This window comes from Lissotriton vulgaris, chromosome 12, assembly GCF_964263255.1.
Source record: "Lissotriton vulgaris chromosome 12, aLisVul1.2, whole genome shotgun sequence".
NCBI lineage: Eukaryota > Metazoa > Chordata > Amphibia > Caudata > Salamandridae > Lissotriton > Lissotriton vulgaris.
Genome location: NC_141700.1, coordinates 56,232,528 through 56,251,614, shown reverse-complemented (window position 1 = coordinate 56,251,614; position 19,087 = coordinate 56,232,528). Strand labels below are relative to the sequence as shown.

General features: G+C 46.1%; 1 protein-coding gene across 1 annotated transcript in view; it reads right to left on the bottom strand.

The window, feature by feature from the left end:
- SEMA6B (semaphorin 6B) overlaps positions 1-19,087 on the bottom strand; it is a 292,947-nt gene that overhangs the window by 54,880 nt on the left and 218,980 nt on the right. The window contains exons 4-6 of the mRNA XM_086947060.1: positions 15,742-15,802; positions 13,547-13,609; positions 832-933 (exon numbers count right to left, since the gene is read on the bottom strand). Of these exons, the coding sequence (XP_086803186.1) occupies positions 832-933; positions 13,547-13,609; positions 15,742-15,802 (226 nt within the window). The remainder of the gene's footprint in view (positions 1-831; positions 934-13,546; positions 13,610-15,741; positions 15,803-19,087) is intronic.

The following is a 19,087-nucleotide window of genomic DNA, read 5'->3' as shown; positions in this document are numbered from 1 at the left end:
CTTGTAATCCCAAGGCACAGAGTCCCTTGTAATCCCAAGGCACAGAGGCCCTTGTAATCCCAAAGCACAGAGGCCCTTGTAATCCCAAGGCACAGAGGCCCTTCTGCTATACTTTCAAATCACAGAGGCCTTTATTCCACAATCATAAAGCACAGAGGCCCTTACTCTGTAGTCTCAGCGGATTCAGGCATCTATCTACAAGCAGAGGGCGCATAAACATTCACCATTTAATCCCAGGGCACATACGCATACATAATCTCACTACAAATATAGGTTTATTCAATAATTTCTTGCATCCAGGCCTTTAATATACAGTCCCAGGATACACCCCCCATTATTAGGTATTCATCTCTCGTTTTAATTACCAATTCCCATTTGATGAAAATCTAAAAAATTACTTTTGTATTTTTTTCATTTCTTTGCAGAATCCTAGTATAGTTTAGGCACCCTATTTTCTGGATCAACAGTTTTGCTTACTGAGTTAAATTAACTCAACAGGCTAATTTGACGAGGGCTATTACACACAAAACAGGCTCATTTGTATTAATTAGAATCTGTCTCTTCAAAATGTTCAGTATAATCGTTGAAAATCAACACCACTGTTCACATAATGTCTACCGGCTATAGGGGCATTTACACTACAGCACTGGGGCGATCAGTGTTTGTAGGGCACACTGGCATCAACCCCAACATTTAACCACCACACACTGGTAGAGTATCCCACGGGCACCTGTTCACGAAAGTGTTTGCACAGCGCTACATGCCACTTCGCAGTCTCCTCGAAGCACTGTTCTTCCACTAGTATCTAAGCACAAAGCATGCCCTACTCACGCTGTAGTTGGCACAGACAGGGTTGAAGGCGTTGGTTCCGCACACGAAGAGGGCTCCCTCGTTCCGCACCAGCAGCACTTTGACAAAGTTCCTACACTCTGCCTGTGAAAGGAACATACACAAGAGAAGTCAGTGCAAGGACTGGTGCAAGGACTGATACAAGCACTGGTGTAAACTCTGGTGTAAGGACTGGTACAAGCACTGGTGTAAGCACTGGTGCAAGCACTGGTACAAGCACTGGTGCAAGCACTGGTACAAGCACTGGTACAAGCACTGGTGCAAGGACTGGTACAAGCACTGGTGTTAGCACTGGTGTAAGCACTGGTGCAAGCACTGGTACAACAGTGGTGCAAGGACTGGTACAAGCACTGGTGTAAGCACTGGTGTAAGCACTGGTGCAAGCACTGGTGCAAGCACTGGAGCAAGCACTGGTACAAGCACTGGTACAACAGTGGTGCAAGGACTGGTGCAAGGACTGGTGCAAGGACTGGTGCAAGCAATGGTGTAAGCACTGGTGCAAGGACTGGTGCAAGGACTTGTGCAAGCACTGGTACAAGCACTGGTACAACGGTGGTGCAAGGACTGGTGCAAGCACTGGTGCAAGGACTGGTACAAGCACTGGTGTAAGCACTGGTGTAAGCACTGGTGCAAGCACTGGTACAACAGTGGTGCAATGACTGGTGCAAGGACTGGTGCAAGGACTGGTACAAGCACTGGTGTAAGCACTGGTGCAAGCACTGGTACAAGCACTGGTGCAAGGACTGGTGCAAGGACTGGTGCAAGCACTGGTGTAAGCACTGGTGCAAGCACTGGTACAAGCATTGGTGCAAGGACTGGTGCAAGGACTGGTGCAAGCACTGGTACAAGCACTGGTACAAGCAGTGGTGCAAGCACTGGTGCTAGCGCACAAAGAACCACAGTGAGGGGAGTTGTGCGCTGGCCTTGAGTAAAGACACAAGAAGAATCACCAGCAGCAAACACCAGTGACCCAGGCCCAGCACGAAGTGCTTGTGAAAATCCAGAGCACATGGACTCCATCCAGAAAACATGTCACTGGGCACTTTAGGATACCAGGAACCCTGTGAAATTCTCCACTCTTCTCTTTCTATACACACCCCCGGCCACCCTGTAGTAGTAATAACATTTACATAGAATGATAACATTATTTATAATATACAATTAAAGTGCATCATGGAAAATAAAGAACAAGCAATAAACACAAAAGATGAGAAAAAAAGAGTAACCACGAATAGTCCCTTTAAAACTGAGACCAGTAATTGAGTGGCTCACAGAGGCTTGAAACGGCTGCCCCTTTGTGCACAAAGTACAGTCAATCTCGACTGTAAAGATACTAAACACCACCCATGATTTATTCCCTTAACGTAAACTCTGCCTTGGTCATTTTGACAGATTGTTTGTACCAAGAGCCACACATTTCATTTTACAATTTATTAGAGGTGGGACAGGCAGCAAATTCATAGAGAGAGAAGAGAAGAAGCCGAGCCAGGGGGCCTGGTCTGGATCTGAGACCCAAAGAAAGAGACATGGAAGAATTCACCATGAAAGTGACACAGCAAACACCATGTACACATATGGTAAAGACACTTTCAGATTAAACACAGGTCATTTATTGCAAGCTCGTGTTTCACTTTAGTGCATTGGAATATAGCACTGCCTTGACATCTGTTCGAAGTAATATCTTTTAAACACAAACATTTCCCCCGCCTCTATGCTCTGGTAACACAGCCACAAATAAACCACAGAATTCAGTGTGTCATGTGCACTGAGTATGTAGAGCAGCATTATTGTGTATTAAACCATACCTAAGGGAGGGTTTTGAACTGGGTTCATAGAAGGAGGGCTGACATTTAACACTAAATCAAGATGAGGCACAGTGAGGGAGAATGATTTGCACAAGATCACACAATTTGGTCAAGTGGAGAATCTGTGATATGTACCTAGGTTTCCTGTTACTGATTATGCAGTTTAGCCACTGTATACATCTCTCCTCCTGGTTCAATTTAAAAAATAGGACAATGCATTATATTTAATAATTTTACAATCATAGGAGTATATTGTGTTGAGCAAATAAACACAAAATACCATAGGTTAATTAATTCCTGGCAATATGTGCATGAAAGTCAAATGTTATTTCTTAGAAAAGTATAAATGTAAGTGTGAGGGGTCGGAAGGAAATTTCATACCACTCTGACTGCATGTGCCGAACAATAAACAATTTGAAGGACAAGGTCAACATGTCAATGATGGCAGTTACATAAATTAGTAAAAACGATCGGATCACAGAGAGGGCTTTTTTGGCATTTTGTATAAAGGTCAAACATTGCCCATTGCCATTGGAGCGCTTTACAGGAGCACCAGTTACATTGCACCAGTTACATTGCACTAGTTACATTGCACTAGTTACATTGCACCAGTTACATTGCACTAGTTACATTGCACCAGTTACATTGCACCAGTTACATTGCACTAGTTACATTGCACCAGTTACATTGCACTAGTTACATTGCACCAGTTACATTGCACCAGTTACATTGCACCAGTTACATTGCACCAGTTACATTGCACCAGTTACATTGCACTAGTTACATTGCACTAGTTACATTGCACCAGTTACATTGCACTAGTTACATTGCACTAGTTACATTGCACCAGTTACATTGCACCAGTTACATTGCACCAGTTACATTGCACCAGTTACATTGCACCAGTTACATTGCACTAGTTACATTGCACCAGTTACATTGCACCAGTTACATTGCACTAGTTACATTGCACCAGTTACATTGCACCAGTTACATTGCACCAGGTCAGATTCCATTTTGCAAGGGGAGATGAAGTGATTTGCCCAGAATGACAGGATGTTGAGCCGACGCCGGGACTCGGACCTGGTTTCGTAGTTTCATAGTCGACAGCTTAGGCATTCTTGCCCCCATCCTGTCTCCGTTGTTGTCCGATTACAAGTGTTTAGTGAGGCACATGTAAATTACAGCTCAGCTGCAGACATACACGCAATGAAAAGACACTTTTTTAGATTTTGTGCACTCAGTTGATTTGCCTCTATTGTTTTTTTCAGTCAAGCCTGGGCAGCATATGCGCTGCGAGGCATGCTGTATTCGAGTATGGACTTGAAGCTCCGCCCACTCTCCGCCCATATGTTTCATTGGCTTGTGTCATTGTCCTTTGTAAATGCTGGCTTCTGATTAGTTAATAGACTTGTTAGTCCCAACCTAGTACCGCCTTTTCTTCATTAGTGACCTCCCATTGGCCCTTTTATTTCTGTTGTTACACGGTACGTCTTATTTAGTCTGTTAGCACTATTTTCTTTAGTAAGTTTCTCCTACTGCAGCTACGACATGCTTTCCTGCAACATTCAGCGCAACATTCAGCGCGCCATGCACGCTTTCGCTTTCCACGCAGCCCGGGACAAGGGCAGCTGCTTCTTTGCAATTCAATAGGTCTCGCATTTACAAGAGTTTGAGCTATGGGCATTGTAACTGACAATGCCTTTTATTTATGTGTTAATAACTTAATTATCAAAACAGATAAATTAAAGGCATTGTCAGTTACAATGCCAATAGCTTAAACTGTCGCAAATGCGAGACCTATTGCATCGCAAATGCTTGTTGTCTTTTTAATGCAGTGTTTGCAAGGAAAAAAGAAAGTATGTGGGATGCTCGACCCGGCTCTGTTTTGGCTCGACAGTCCCGGGAGACAAGGGTCGAGCCAGAGGCAAACAATCGGCCGAGCCAGGCTCGATCATTTATTGCTAGCCCAATTTAGATCCTCATTTAAAATCCCCTGAGAACTCAGTGAAAGTTGACTGGCGCGATTAAACAACGATTGTAAATATTTGACCCGAAATAAATGTAATGGATGAAAAAAACGTTCTGTTGTTTTTCCTCCTTCTTTACACAGTCGATGGAGCGCTTTGTACTCTGAATAAACCTGCCAGTTGGTTACAAATTGCAAATTTGGCCTGTAACATGATTTAACTCGCGGAGTCCTGTTTTACGCTTGCTGGCGTGTTCGAGTTAATATATGGCTGTCTGTTGCCCTATAAAATGTCACAGTGTGTTTGCAGTACAATTATATCTTTAACTAGGGAAGCGTGAAGGGCTTGCATATTAAAACACTTTTTCACTTGAAAAGACGTGGAGTTAGCCAAGTCCTGACAGAGAGTTAAGGGCAGTTGGCAAAGCCTTAAAACATGGCTATTATAAGGAAAACAGGGCCCGGGTTTGCCAAGCCTATTAGTGAATATTTTTCCCCAAATTCAACTTTTAGCGACCCTCGTTCTGTTTGAACACATCTGAATATGAAACAAAGATCCAATTCAAAGACTTTATTCCATTATAAATCTAATAATCACAAAAGGAACGAGCAGCAGCACAATAAAAATGAATAAAACTCATCTTCCCATAAATAGTTAATCACTCATAGGATTGCAACGCTTCGCACAATGCATTTGAGAAAAGACTCCCATTGAACAGACCTCATCAGAGCCAAGAAGCTGTTAAAACTGCAGGGTTGGAATGTATCTAAATTGGTTTTGTTTTAAGAGAGGAATTAAAAATCTTTTGGAATATAATTAATAAAATTACAGGAAAATGTAAAATGCAGCAGTGACTGCTGGGAGGTTTTATCACAGGGACCAGTAAGAACAGGAGGCATTTAATGTAGACTGCTGTAAAGAGTGCAACACCCATGCAAAATAGCGCCCTCTTGAGGCCACTATAGGAAGGGCTACGGGCACACCTGGCTACCCTGGGAGGTGGGGGCCTAGTGTTCCACCCCGACCTCCTTGCTGCACCCACACTGTTTTTCGAAGTAAAAAAAAAAAGAGTTGTCTTTTTTTCTTATATCCAAACACGGCAGGTTTTGGAAGCAGTATATATGCTATTATTAAACAATTCAATTTGACCTGGGTTTGGAGTTCCTCGACACTTTCCATTGCAGTGAACTAGTTATGCGTTGCTAGGACACCAGCATCTCGGAGACCCCTGTTGCTATGCTCTTGGCAGCATCCTGTATCCCTGCACCTTGCTAGATGCCCTGTGTGCTCAAGTTCAACAACAACCTTACATCACCAGCCAATCAGAAAATCAAATCCATTGCAGCTGCCTGTTACACTAACACCCTGGACTCTAGCATCACCCTCAGAATCCCAAGACGCCCCCAAAATCTCCTCTCGTCCCAGTAAGCCCCTGCGAGCAAGGCTCCCCGAATTCTTGTCCTTTAGTAGAGCGCTGAGATGCTTTGTTCTAGGGCTCTCCATTTTATTTATGTATTTACTTATTTGTGTATTTATTTATTTGTGAATGCATTTTTATATAGCGCTGACGTTACCCAAAGGTGTCATATAGTGCTTACAGGGTGAGCAGCCTTCACAACGCGGGCATTACCACGCGCTGCCATTACTACGCTGCTATTACAACGCAAGTCGTTACAACGACTTGCGCTGGAGATCGCTGTTGGATAGGAAATAGTTTAATTTTCTATTCCAACACCTTCCCTACTGTAACGTGGGCTGGAGTTGGAATAGAAAATTAAACTATTCCACTATCCAGCGTTTACAGCGCAAGTCGTTGTAACGACTTGCGTTGTAAAAACAGCGTTGTAATGGCACGCGTGGTAATAGCCCACGTTGTAGTGTCATACAACCGCTTACATATGTCATTTTGAACAGAGGGTTCAAAATGACCAGATATAGTTGTATAAGGCCACCACAAATAACATAATGGTAGATCATTACAGGAAAAGAAAGTGTACAAGAAGTATATACAGCAGTGAAAAGGTTGTGGACACTCGATGAAGTGGAAGCGGGGCAGTTCCGTGCCAAGAGGCGAGTCACCATGCACTCGCTGGAGAGGGTTAGCTGCAACGTCTTAGCTAAAGTATCGTCGAAGGAGGAGCGCTTTCAGTTCCATTTTGAAGGTCGCCAGCGGGGCGCTAATGTGTAAGTTTGGAGGTAGTGAGTTCCAGATTCTGGTTGCGTTCCCAGAGAAGGATTGTGCCAGGAATCGTTCCTTTTTACGGGTCAGGGTTTTATGTGCGATGCTCGGAGTTTCGAGGTGGTTTGAACCTCCTGAAAGCTGGAGTTTGTCTGCCGGGTACCAGGGAGTAGATTGTGGTGGGCCTCGGGGTGATGAAAGCAGTTCTTTATACAGCCCTGGCTTCTATGGGCGACCACCGAAAGAGACCAGCATAGGTGTGATGCGGTCATTCCTTTTGGCCCCGTAGGTGAAGCGTTCTGACCAGTGTAGGATGGATTTCAGTTGGAGACATGGGTTTTGGTTAGGGTGACCAGGTGTCCCGGATTTGCCAAGACAGTCCCCGTTTTTCACCAGCTGTCCGGGCAGTTTTCGAGAAATTTAGCTCATGTCCCTGTTTTTGGAGAGGGTCGACTAAAAACAGGGGGGGGGGTTATGTTTTACAAAGCAGGGATAGTTAGTAGTTGCTCCAAGAAAGCAATGTCATTCACAGGCAAGCTACTGGGTTTAAAAATTGCATCTTATGTGTGTTCCTACTGCCTGTTTTGTAATTCTCTGCTGAGGAGCGCTGTCATTCTGTGCGCTCGCTTGACGTAAAATTATAGTCCTTCTTCTATTTTTGTGAAATGACCCGGATTTTAGCTTTAAAATTCTGGTCACTCTGGTTTTGGGGAGACCAGTCAAGAGAGAGTTACTAACGTCAATTCTGGAGAGCACCAGCGTGTGAGCGAGAGATTTCAGATCTTACTCTGGAAAGCTGCAGGCCATGGTGCTGATTTGAGACTGTAAGTTGAGCTTCTTGTCTAGGATGACTTCTTGCAATATGGCTCTGGAAGCCATGATGGGTTTACTGTGGAGGACTCCAGTTGTGGAAGGGGTCCGTTTTAGGTGATGAGAAGTCATCCAGTTTTGAACAGATTGTAGGGTGATGGAGAGGTGCAAGATGTCATTTGGTGGGAAGACCTATAGATACAGTTGTGTGTCCAAATGTCCAGTATTTGTAAAGCGCGAAAAATTACCAGAGGGTGTCAAGGCGCTGGGGCCGCCGGGAAGATTAAGCAAGCTATTGCCCAGAGTCACATGGTGCTGGACTGACCTGCCTCCGGTGCCGGGGATCGAACCGTGAGCCCCCGGGTTCCGGAGTCAGCTGGCCTGGCGGCTGCGCCACAACTCTTTCACTTGGTGGCAGAAAATCGCTGCTTTCTTCAGTGGGATCCAAGTGGCTTGATGTACAGGTTGCAGAAGTTTTTCAAGACTGCTTGCATGCAGAATGAGGCATTTACTTTGGACACGCTGTAAACTCTTGCTTCTTGGTTCAGTGAAGCGGCAAGAAACCCGCCGGGATGTACGCTGCGCTATACGCACGGATGGTGATGCTCTGGTGCGTTGGAGGCACCAGCAGCTCTTTAGGAGACAGTGTGAATTCCTAATATCAGCTGTCTTAAGTGCCTCTCAAGTACCCGGCATTCATCGGGCATCCTGTAAGCAGGGCGCCTTACGCATGATTGCGGGGTCTTCGTATCTGCCCCCCAGGGAGCCAGCCATCTTCCAGTCATCGCGCGCCCGCGGCCCCCCGGAGACACCCTGAATCGCTGTCCCGGAGCTGTAGTCCTTGTCAGCCGGAGAAGAGCGTTCACAGAATCTGGAAATTGGATTTCACGTAGATTATGAGATGTGTCTGTTCTGATCAACAGACCAGAAATAATTAATTACAAAACCAATTACACAGGCGTCTAATAAATCACATTTGACACAAATGTTTGCAGGGACATAACATGCCGGAGAGCGCTGGCGGCGCTCAATGCGGACAGTTTCCAGCGCACTCAGGGGGAAAATGAACTGGTCCCTGACTGCTCCACTCCAGGGGTTCGCAAGAGTGCCGGGGCCCCAGACTCCTCCAATCCAGGGGTCCGCAAGAGTGCCGGGGCTCCAGACTGCTCCACTCCAGTCATTCAATAGAGTACTAGGGTGTGAGAAGTTGGCCTGGTACATGCTGTCCACTAATTAAAGTGGGCACCTTGCACCAGTCCAAACACCCCTTATGATGATTTAAAAGCTCAAAGATAACCTTAGAAAGCTATCCGAGTGGTAGCTGTGGAGAGCAGCCTTCAGGCTTAGTCTTGAAGGAATGTTAAGCAGCTTGTTTTACCAGAATGCAACCTTATAGTATTGGTGAAATGAAAGAAGAACCACACAGTAGTTATAAAAATATGTATTTAGTAATATAATACTGTCTAGCTCATCACAGTGTCACCTACACTGAGGTAATCACACAAATACTGTAGCAAAGAATCATCAGCAAATAGCAATAATACACGGAGGGCCTTGGGCGGACCGAACCATATACTAAAATAGTGGTATAAGAACCACAACTCGAGTTAAGACAGTGTCTAGAATGTGTAGAATCACTGGGACCCCAAGGAACCACCCAAGGTGAGTAAGTAGGGACCCCACGGAGGACGGGTGCAGTGTGGGATCACGACTGCGTGTTCTGTACAATTATACACGAGAGTCGCGGTTGAAGTTTTAGTGTTTAAGGACCCTTCCCAGTGGATTACAAGGAAACCCTGTGGATCATAGAAGGTTGGAGAGCCCCCCCACCCGTGGATACTGTAGTACCAGAGTTACCTATCCCAGGGAAGCCGGGTGCATAGGGCTGAAGTGGTGTCGGAAACCGTTGTTAATCTCAGTGGGAGACTTCAAAGACATGCCACTTCTGGAAAGAAGAAGAATGTCAGGTGGAACCCACAGGTGGATTCTTGATGGAAGGAACCTGAAAGCAGAGGGGACAGCATCTGGGTCACTTCAGAGTGACCAGGGTCTCGGTAAACGAATGCCCACCGATGTCGAGTGCTTCAGGTGTGTTGAAGGGGACCTTGACTTCAGCCACGGGGACCAGGAGACGTTGAGCAGGAGCTGGATACGAGCCGTCCCACAAAGGATGTCGAGTGCTGAGGGGTCGGTGAGCAGCGGGAGCACCAATAAGATTTGGCAATGGCAATCCATGAAGAAGGTCAAGGAATGTTACGGTCTGGCCCAGAAAAGACCAGGAGACTCACCACGGCAAGGGTAGTCAGGGCAGGCCTGGAGCAACCAGGGGGCCCAAGGAAAGCAGTGTTGACCCTCAAGTGGCCCACAGGCCGGAGGCACAGGAGTCGCGAGGGGACCTCAAGCAGTTTCACAAAGTGGCAGCTTGCAGGGCACTCAGAGCGGGAAGGCTGAAGTTCTTTGTATGAAATGTGCGCAGAGGTCAGGGCTATCAATAGCCCAATGCACTTAGTTGGGAAATGCCAACAAGCATATGCATTTGGAAAAGTACGCCGTGCATAGGGGTTCGGGCTGCGACCCATGAGGGATACCGGCCTCAAACTTGGTGAGAGAGCAGCTCGACCTCAAGGAACGTAGGAACCCACCTCCTGTGTTGCTGGAGCCTTTGGAGCCTGCAGGAGCTCAGGATCAGCAGACCAGTCAGTTGCGTTACGGTGCCTGAGAATGCAGGGGAGTGACTCCTTCACCCCAAGGGAGATACTTCAGTTGTCCTTTTAAGCCCCACAGGTCCTGCACGGAGCCTGTATGGTGCACGGGCACAGTAGATGCTTTGGACAGAGAGGGAGACAAAGTCGGGTCCAATCATAGTCCAGCAAAGTCCAGAATGTCCAGACGGTCGAAGGTCAAAGGTTTCTGGTTCAGAATCTTGTCCACGTCGAATCTAGGGTCCTACAGCCAGGTAAGCCCTTAAGTACCCACGGGAGAGGGTTGGACAGATCCAGGGGACCTGCCCAGGGGAGGGTTTGGACAGTGGGGAGGATACTCCCATGTCCTCAGTTTAGTTTCGCACCAGAGCAGGAGCCAACGGCCCCCCGAACTGGTTTGAGCTGGACTATGCACCGGGACAACTAGTGTGCCCCTTGTGCAGACTTTCAGGCACTTTGGAAGTGCACCCACCAAGCCCCAATGCACTAAATCCTGTCTGGGAGGTAGTCACGCCTCCCTGTGACAGGATGCCTATTGTTCTGCCTTACTCTGCTCGAGCTTAGCTCAGCAGCAGGAGGGCAGAAATGTGTCTCTGGTTAGCAGCAACTATTTTGTGCTGTCGGGTTCGAGAAGGCTGGAACCAGGACTACCAGGGACCAGACGAACCTTGCGTCAGAAGGGTGGAATCATACCGGTGTGGAGGTATGATTCCAAGGTGTTTGATACCAAACACATGTTATTTTGCAGCAGTTTTCGAGATAGCATTTTACACGCGTATATAATGCACCTCTACCTATATGTCTGGCTGCGTCACAGACAATCCGGGAGAATGGTCTACGAAGGCTGCAGGGGTGCTCTGCTCAGGCAGGGGCATCCTCTCACGTAAAACCCAGCACCCTGCCTTCAGGATTGTTAAGGCCTGCTATAGGGGGTGACTGATAGGTTTTAAGTGTAGTGACCTATAGATATAGTAAACCTATATTTTTCAGAAGTGGTGCAAGCACCAGCTTACACAGGCTGCAAAAGCAGGCCTGTAGTTCTATTTTGCATGGTCTCTCATGGGTGGCATAATACATGCTGCAGGCCATGGGAGACCTCTGGGGTACCTATGCCCTGGGTACACGTGTACCATATACTAGGGACTGACAAGGATAACCCAGTATCCAATCTGGAGTGTACCTAGTACATATCATAACAGTTTTAGGGAGAAAGCAGATAGGCTGGGGTCCTGATTAGCAGAATCCCAGCTAGACTAGTCAAAAACAGTGGTGCATTCAGCAAAAGTGGGGGTACCATAAGAAGCAGATCCTACTTTCCTACACAGGGCTCCTGACTTCTCCACTTCAGGTGCTCTCTAGAGTGCCACAGCTCCTAACTTCTCCACTCCAGTGAGATGTAAGAGTGCCATGAACCCCATCTGCTCAATTCCAGGGGCTTGTTAGAGTGCCACAGCCCATGTTCCACTGCAGGAGTTCATAAGAGTGCCAGGGCCCCTGACATCTCCACTCCAGCGACTCATAAAAAAGACAGGGCTCCTGGCTGCTGCAGCTCCAGGTGTTAGCAAGAGTGCTGAAGCCCCTGGCGGGTTCAGGCCCATGAACTTGCAAGAACACTAGGGCCTCTGACTGCCTCAGCCCCAGGTACTCGCAAGAATGTCAGGGTCCCTGACTGCTCCACTCCAGAATCCTGTAAGAGCACCAGGGCTCCTGACTACTCCACTCCAGGGGCTCAAAGGAGCCCAGGGTCTCTGACTGCTCCACTCCACTCCAGCATCTCTTAAAAGTGCCAAGGCCCCTGAGTCCTCCACTCCAGGGGCTCGTAAGAGTGCCAGGGCCCCTGACTGCTCTGCTCTAGGGGCTCACAAGAGCACAGGAGCCCCTGACTGCATCACACCAGGGGCTTGTTAAGAGCACCAGGGCCCCTGGCTGCTCCACTGCAGGTTCTCGTAAGAGCACCAGGCCCCTGACTGCTCCACTGCAGGGGCACACAAGAGAAAGACCAGGGCACTACAGTGGAGATAAGAGGGTCAAGCACAAGGAGGGGAGAAGGAAGGAGTGAGGGGACGCAGGGATTATGGGGGAGATGGGATTCAGAGAAAAGATTCAAATCATAATGGAAATGGAGTTGGAGCTGAGAGACTCAAGAAAAGTCAACAGCAGATTCACCGGAAGGAGGTGGGGAGGGAGTAGGAAGGGTCATGTGACAATGAGAGAATTGTGGGAGAGCTGATAATGGAAGCATCTTGACCAGGCCTGGGCGTAGTTCGCAGAGTTTTCCTACGCGAAACTCCGTGAAGTTACAAAAAAAAAACTCTGCAAAGTTCCGCGAATGGCAGAGTGCAGTGCGAACTGCAGTTTGCGCTGGTATTCCTGCAGATCCGAGCTGCAGCTTGTGCTCGCAAACTTAAAGTTCATGATCGCGAGCGGGGAAAAATTGCAAAGTGGAGTTTTCTGCACTTCGCGAGCTCCGCGGAGTGCGAATTGCAGAAACCTCCGCACACTCTGCGAATGGAGCGAAGTTCACTGCCCAGGCCGAATCATGACCTGGGGTTGAAAATCAGATGATCATAAAAAAGGATCAAAGAGGAACAGGAAGTGGCAAATGGAGTTTGGAATGGAACCTGCTTGAGAAGCTGTGTAAACACTTTATTGAATTTGTAACAAGAAGTCAACAAGGAGGTGGTAAATTACACACATCACGAGACACCAAACATTAGGGTGATGCAAACAAAGGACCTGGCGAACATTAACCCCTTCTGTGCCTGGAATGTTGCCCGTCCACTTGACCAAGAGCATCTACCTAGGGTGGGGTCTGTAATTGAGTGATTGAAGTTAGGAACAGAGAAAACGAGTGCACACCCTTCAGCATTACAGCGATGTAATAAAAGAACCCACACAGAGGATGACCACTTGGACACTATTGCCATCTCTGGGAGTTCGTGTGACAACCAAATGCATTCTGGGCATTGTAGCATTTGTTTTTGCCCACTGAAAGAATTCCGGTAACACACCTGATAACACTTATTTGCAGGTATAAAGCCCAGAACTGGAAACTGTGTCCATGAGGCGCTGGAGCCAGATGGTCTTTTAGCATGGACTGTTCTATCAGAGGTGAATAATATGCCAAGTATGGGGTCTTACTCCAGGCCTCTTCTGGCCCTAGTGTGACAACATGTGACACAATCGTAACCCCCTCCATCACCCCTCCCCCTCAAGGCCTGGCTTGCTCACCTCGTGTTTCCCTTTCATGCGACAGGTTTTGATGTCCAAGTGGTTTGAAGTCCAGGTCAATTTCTGCAGAATGAACAAAACTCATTAAAGCATCACAGTTTAGGAACAACCAACTCTCTCAGCAGAAGGGGGTTTAGTAAGAAATGTTGCGGGCTCCAGCATTCTTACCCCGGCTTGAAAGTCAAGACTTTAAGAAGTCTCACTTTTTGGGGTTACACCCATGAAAACTCTCAGGCTATCAGGGACGTAGCACACTATCTAGCATATCAACCCCTAAGAAAGCTCATTCCTTGAGGGATATCCCACCATGCGAACGGTTACTCTCTCCGATACATAATGGTATGAGAACTTCAACCCTAGGTTTAATCAAAGACTTTGTTGAGACCCATCTTATCTGGTATGTCACACTTGAAAAGATTCGCCCTGTCCATGATATCACACCATAAACACACTCATCCCATGTGGGACAGCTCCAGAAAAGATCCAGAGTCCTTCAGGAGATAAACACTCTTGTAAATTTCACTTACTGACTGTCTAGATTAGGGGTCTCCAACCTTTTCAATAAAAGAGCTACTTATGTTCAGTGAAAATTTTTCTGAGCTACTAATATTATAAGTGTTGTAGAGATGACCATTTTTCTCCAATCATCAGCTTTTGATTTCTTAAAATATACATATTTCATTTTCATCTCAAATAGACAATTTTCAATATTGTTATACACATATTAGTTCAACCAAGTAAAAGCTTCTAATTTAGTAGGCCAGGCTGCACGCAGGCGCGCTACTTACAGGTGGCTGCGAGCTACAGGTAGCTCACGAGCAAATCGTTGGAGAAGCCTGCTCTAGATTTTCGTCCCATGAGACACCCCTTTTTCAGTAAGATACTGTGCAAAATGACGGTGTCTGATGAGGTCATGGATCATAATAGTATATTATGTGTTGGACATGTGTGCTGAAGGATTTGACATTCACTTCTTTCCTCGGGGTGAGCGGTAGTCCATTGTCCAGCCTGGGCAGATTATTCTCGAGACAGGCATGGCTAGTCAATTGCAGAGCTACAATGCAAAGCTGTGGACAGGAGGCTGCTCTATGTGTAGGTTATCTTCTTAAGGTTCTAATAAATATGTCGGTGCAAGGGTAGTAATATGCTGTTAAGGCAGCAACTATGTGACTTGTGGTATGCTGTGAGCATGATGGAGTGAGGAGGTCAACTGAACGTGTCATTCTGGAGTCAAGCAAATATTAAGCCAATTTCTAACATGACAGAAAAATATGTATAGTTGGATTTAAAGGGCTACCGAGCATTCCATGACAGCCAAACCTACAGCATTTTAGCTCTGAGTTAGCTGTACCTGATATGGTAAGCCGAACAAGTACGGTTGAGTGATTGTGTGGTATTTTTTGGCATTTGCGGTTGGTTGATTCATGACCAAAATGGTACATATAACCCGTATATTGAAAAGAGCAGAAAATGTCAAGCACAGATCAATTTGAAGGTGTAGAACAAGCTGGGATCAGATGTTGCAAAACCAGATCACCAGATCGTCTATATTTAACTACATTATAGCAAACATGGAAGTAGGACTCAAGGGTGATGGTTATCCAAATGCTGGGTCACCACTGATGTATTATCATACTGTAATGCTCAAATTCACATATGGTCACTGGAGGGTCAGGCAGCAGCCTGAAGAAGATTCAGGAGGCGGCTCTTCATGCTGGTCACTCTGGGAATTGCTATCCTATCCCCGCACAAAGGGCATTTTCGACATATATAGTTGCCTTGACGCTGTCAAATCAGGAAGAAGTGTTTCAGATACAGATATCTTATCTGTTCCGAATCTAGTTTTTTTACTGGTAAAGAAATTCACTTTGTGGATTTTGCACAATATCACAGGAGAAATTCCATTTTTTTATAGTGGGAATTATTTCAAAGTAGTTCTTGCCTAAAAACCTTTAGCCACTGGCCGTCATTCTGAAGATTGCAATTAAATAAAACAACTTCTTGAGGTTGGCAAAACTACAGGTGCCCAGCTTTTCACACCTGTTGTAGATGAATCTAATGGGAGCAAGCAAGAGTAGATTGTACATGGCTAGGTATGCTATAGCCACGCATATGTGACAGGCTCTACCTCTCGGAGTAAGGAGAAAGCACCTATTGTCCTGCAGAGAGAATAAAGTTGCGTCCTGGGTCCTTACCTTGCTGTAAAATAGCTCGCTGGAGGAAGGGGGATTCAGATCTACTCGGAACAGCTTGTCCCTGAAGGAGAGAAAAAGAGTAGGTTTATTGAGTGCCCTAAGTGCAAAGACAACTCTTCATACAAGTGTGAACCTGGTGGACTTCACCAAAGATGGAGACACAAAGTTTGGTTACTCAAGGAAAGTGAAGATGATGAAAAACTAATATCTTACAAAGCAATCAGGGTCACAAAGTGTTGTGTAATTCCTAGAAATCTATATAGGATCTGCGTGTTTAGACAACATAAACTAAGGGATTGGTGTCCAGACTGATTCAGACACCCCCAAAGGATATGTCAGTCTGAACCAGCTATCTCATAGTGCCACTATAAGCCCCACAACCTTACCAAGGAGCAAATAGTTTCTGACAACCATCAAACATGACAACCCTGACCACTCCGGGATTGTGGAAAGAGTACAGTACTTTTCGCTCAATCACTCTTCTCACTCGTTCTCAGAGAGCTATACAGAATAAATAGTGGAGACATTTTTAATAAGCATTTATTGAACCAGCGTCATTCTATTATAAACTACCTGTGCTGCAACAACCATTAGACAGAAACAGATGTATATAGTTACAAGCACCAACAGAGTAAAGAAAAGGTAGAATTCTACCATAGTGCTAAAACAATGAATATATGCAAGATATCAAAAGGTAAGTACATATAGGGAAGTCAAGATTTACTATACCCAACTCCAAAACTACAAGCCTGAAAGATATATTTCACCAAGGTACATATAGGTGGAGTAAGCTATCGAAAATGTGTACTTACCTTTCCATATTTTGGATTCACATTTCACACCCTTAGTGTCTTCTGAGAAGTTTCTTCACTCTCAACAAAGCCATTTAGGATCTGAGGGGACCAACACAACTGGGAGACATTCAAGCATGGCCAGATGTTATCCTTTCCTCTCCTAGAACCTATTTACAAGACAGTGTCTGTCCGGTGCTATGGTGGCGGTATGAAAACTCCATTGTACAGAAAGCAACATTAATCCTCTCAATGCAACACAAAACAGCATAGAAGTACCATGTACATACTGACCGACAGGGCCAGCATGATCAATTAAAGTTCTGATTTTTTTTTCTGGGTACTTCCTTTCCTATTCGCTGTCCCAAACCATCTGAAAACCCAACCATCTCATTCAGCTTAGAAGTTAATCCAATTGATCAAGTTTCATATTGAGAATAAATAAACAAAGTCCGCTCCTTTCGAATCAGATTCCAGAAAGAAGTAGGCTATCTTTGGTTGAGTTGCAAGATCTCGCCGTACTTGTCTTTTGACCCGTTTGTGACAGAAAGTCACAGTTAACCAAAAAATACAGTGTTCCATTGCGTGCCATGTATCTGAAAGGTGACAATAGTACCCTTCATAGAACAAAGACGTCCCTAAGGACAGCTTGCAATAGGTGTCAATTTCTGCACCATCGCTTTGATCCACCCTGTCCAAGCTCTGGTGCGGCGTCTCTGTGCACGTAATGGGATCTCCTCATTTTCTGCCACAACGAAGGTCCCCGAAGAGTCCAGTCTATAGGAGGGGACGGTTCCCAGAGACTGGACCAGCTTTGGTGAAATTCTTCCATCTGAAACACTCTGTTATTGTATAACTCTACCATTAGGGTCGCATCACAGAGCTTTTTGGGTGGCCTGATATAACTGTCCATTAGAGTGGCATTACAGCACCTTTCGGGTGGTAAGATATAACTGTCCATCCCAGATCAGAATCAAATTCAGTTTTGTTAAGAAGTGCAGCAAAAAGTCTGAGTATGACAGCTGAAGGCAGTCACCTAAAGTTTAGACAACTTTGTTGATCACCACCCCCTTTTGTACCGCTTTGTTCGCCATAGGTTGGCAGGGTATGCTCAGACGGGAGTCCCTTGCTCACTTTGCCACTGGAATCAAGCAAGCCTGACTGAAGACGGCTGTAATGCCAGAAACCGGTCCTAGGAAGGTTGTTTCCGGTCCAGGGAAGGCATGGCTTGGCAGTTCGGGCTGGACTGTTCCCATGAGGCACAGGGTCAGACTGATTTGCATATGGCCATGTCTGAACTGGGGTGGCGGAGTGGGCTAAAGAACGGTGATAGATTAAACCCAGATCTGTTGACTGCGTATGAGTGTTTGATTGGTTCAGATGCTCCGTCCATCACCACCCCCTTTTGTATAACTTTGTCGACTAGGCAGCTCCACAATTTACTGGAAACACTCCCAATTATGTATTTATTTTGCTACAATGGTAAAGTTAGTCCTGAATAATTGGGGCATGATGGGAAATTCCCCATCCCTTCAAGTAGAGGATGATGGTGTTTGAGCGGAGGTGGTGGCAGGATGGGATGCTTCTAGAGAAGATTCTTTATATATATGTTTTGTATAGCGCTGGCTTGTGACTTGTAGGCGGGAGACATCCATTACAACGCGTGCATTGTATCGCAATGCCTTTAGATCGTGGTCATTACAACTAAGTTGTTACAACGATGTGCACTGGATGGCGCTCTAACCTAAGGAATAGTATGATTTACTATTCCAACACCTTCCCTACCGTACGTAGACTGGAGTTGTAATAGTAAATTACACTATTCCTAAGTCCAGCGCCCTCCAACGCAAGCCGTTGTAACGACTTGCATTGTAAAAACCGCGATGTGACATACTGCGTTGTAATGGAACGCGTTGTATCATCATATATTCCTGTGGGCACTTTCCAGTCCGGTTCAGAAATCATAAGAAACTTAGTGTGGAGGATTGTCTCCCGGTCTGTAGTGAGATGCCAGTTGACGAGAGAGAAATTCCGAACTGTCCATCTTCGGGTCTGAGCATCACTTGCAGGATTGAATGTTGAAGGCCGTTCTGATGGTCAAGATGAGCCGACGTGATACCGCTCCTACACTGGTCCACCTAATTGCTGATTACTACCTCCCCTATTTGAAGAGGTGCATTGGAGGAAGGAGTCAAAAACTCCCTTCTCCCTGTGCACGCCCATACCATTGCTGCACCAGTCAGTAAGCGAAAGGCCTAACCATGCGGTGGAAGCATTTACCCAACTCTAGCACACTGTTCATAGATCAAATCTGCAAGAACCTTGGCCAACTCCTGGACAACGCCTCTCTTGACCTCATTCAATGACACCCAGAAGCTGCCATTCACCTCTTACTATCCTCTCCACAACTTTACTACAGCTACCTTGCACCGCTGAACCTTGCCCATGCCTCTACATTGCATGGGGTCGGTGAAATATTCTGTTCCACACGCGGAATTTGCAGAATTTTGGTGATTCCGTGCTGCTCTTGTAATGCAGAATACGGGCCAAAATTC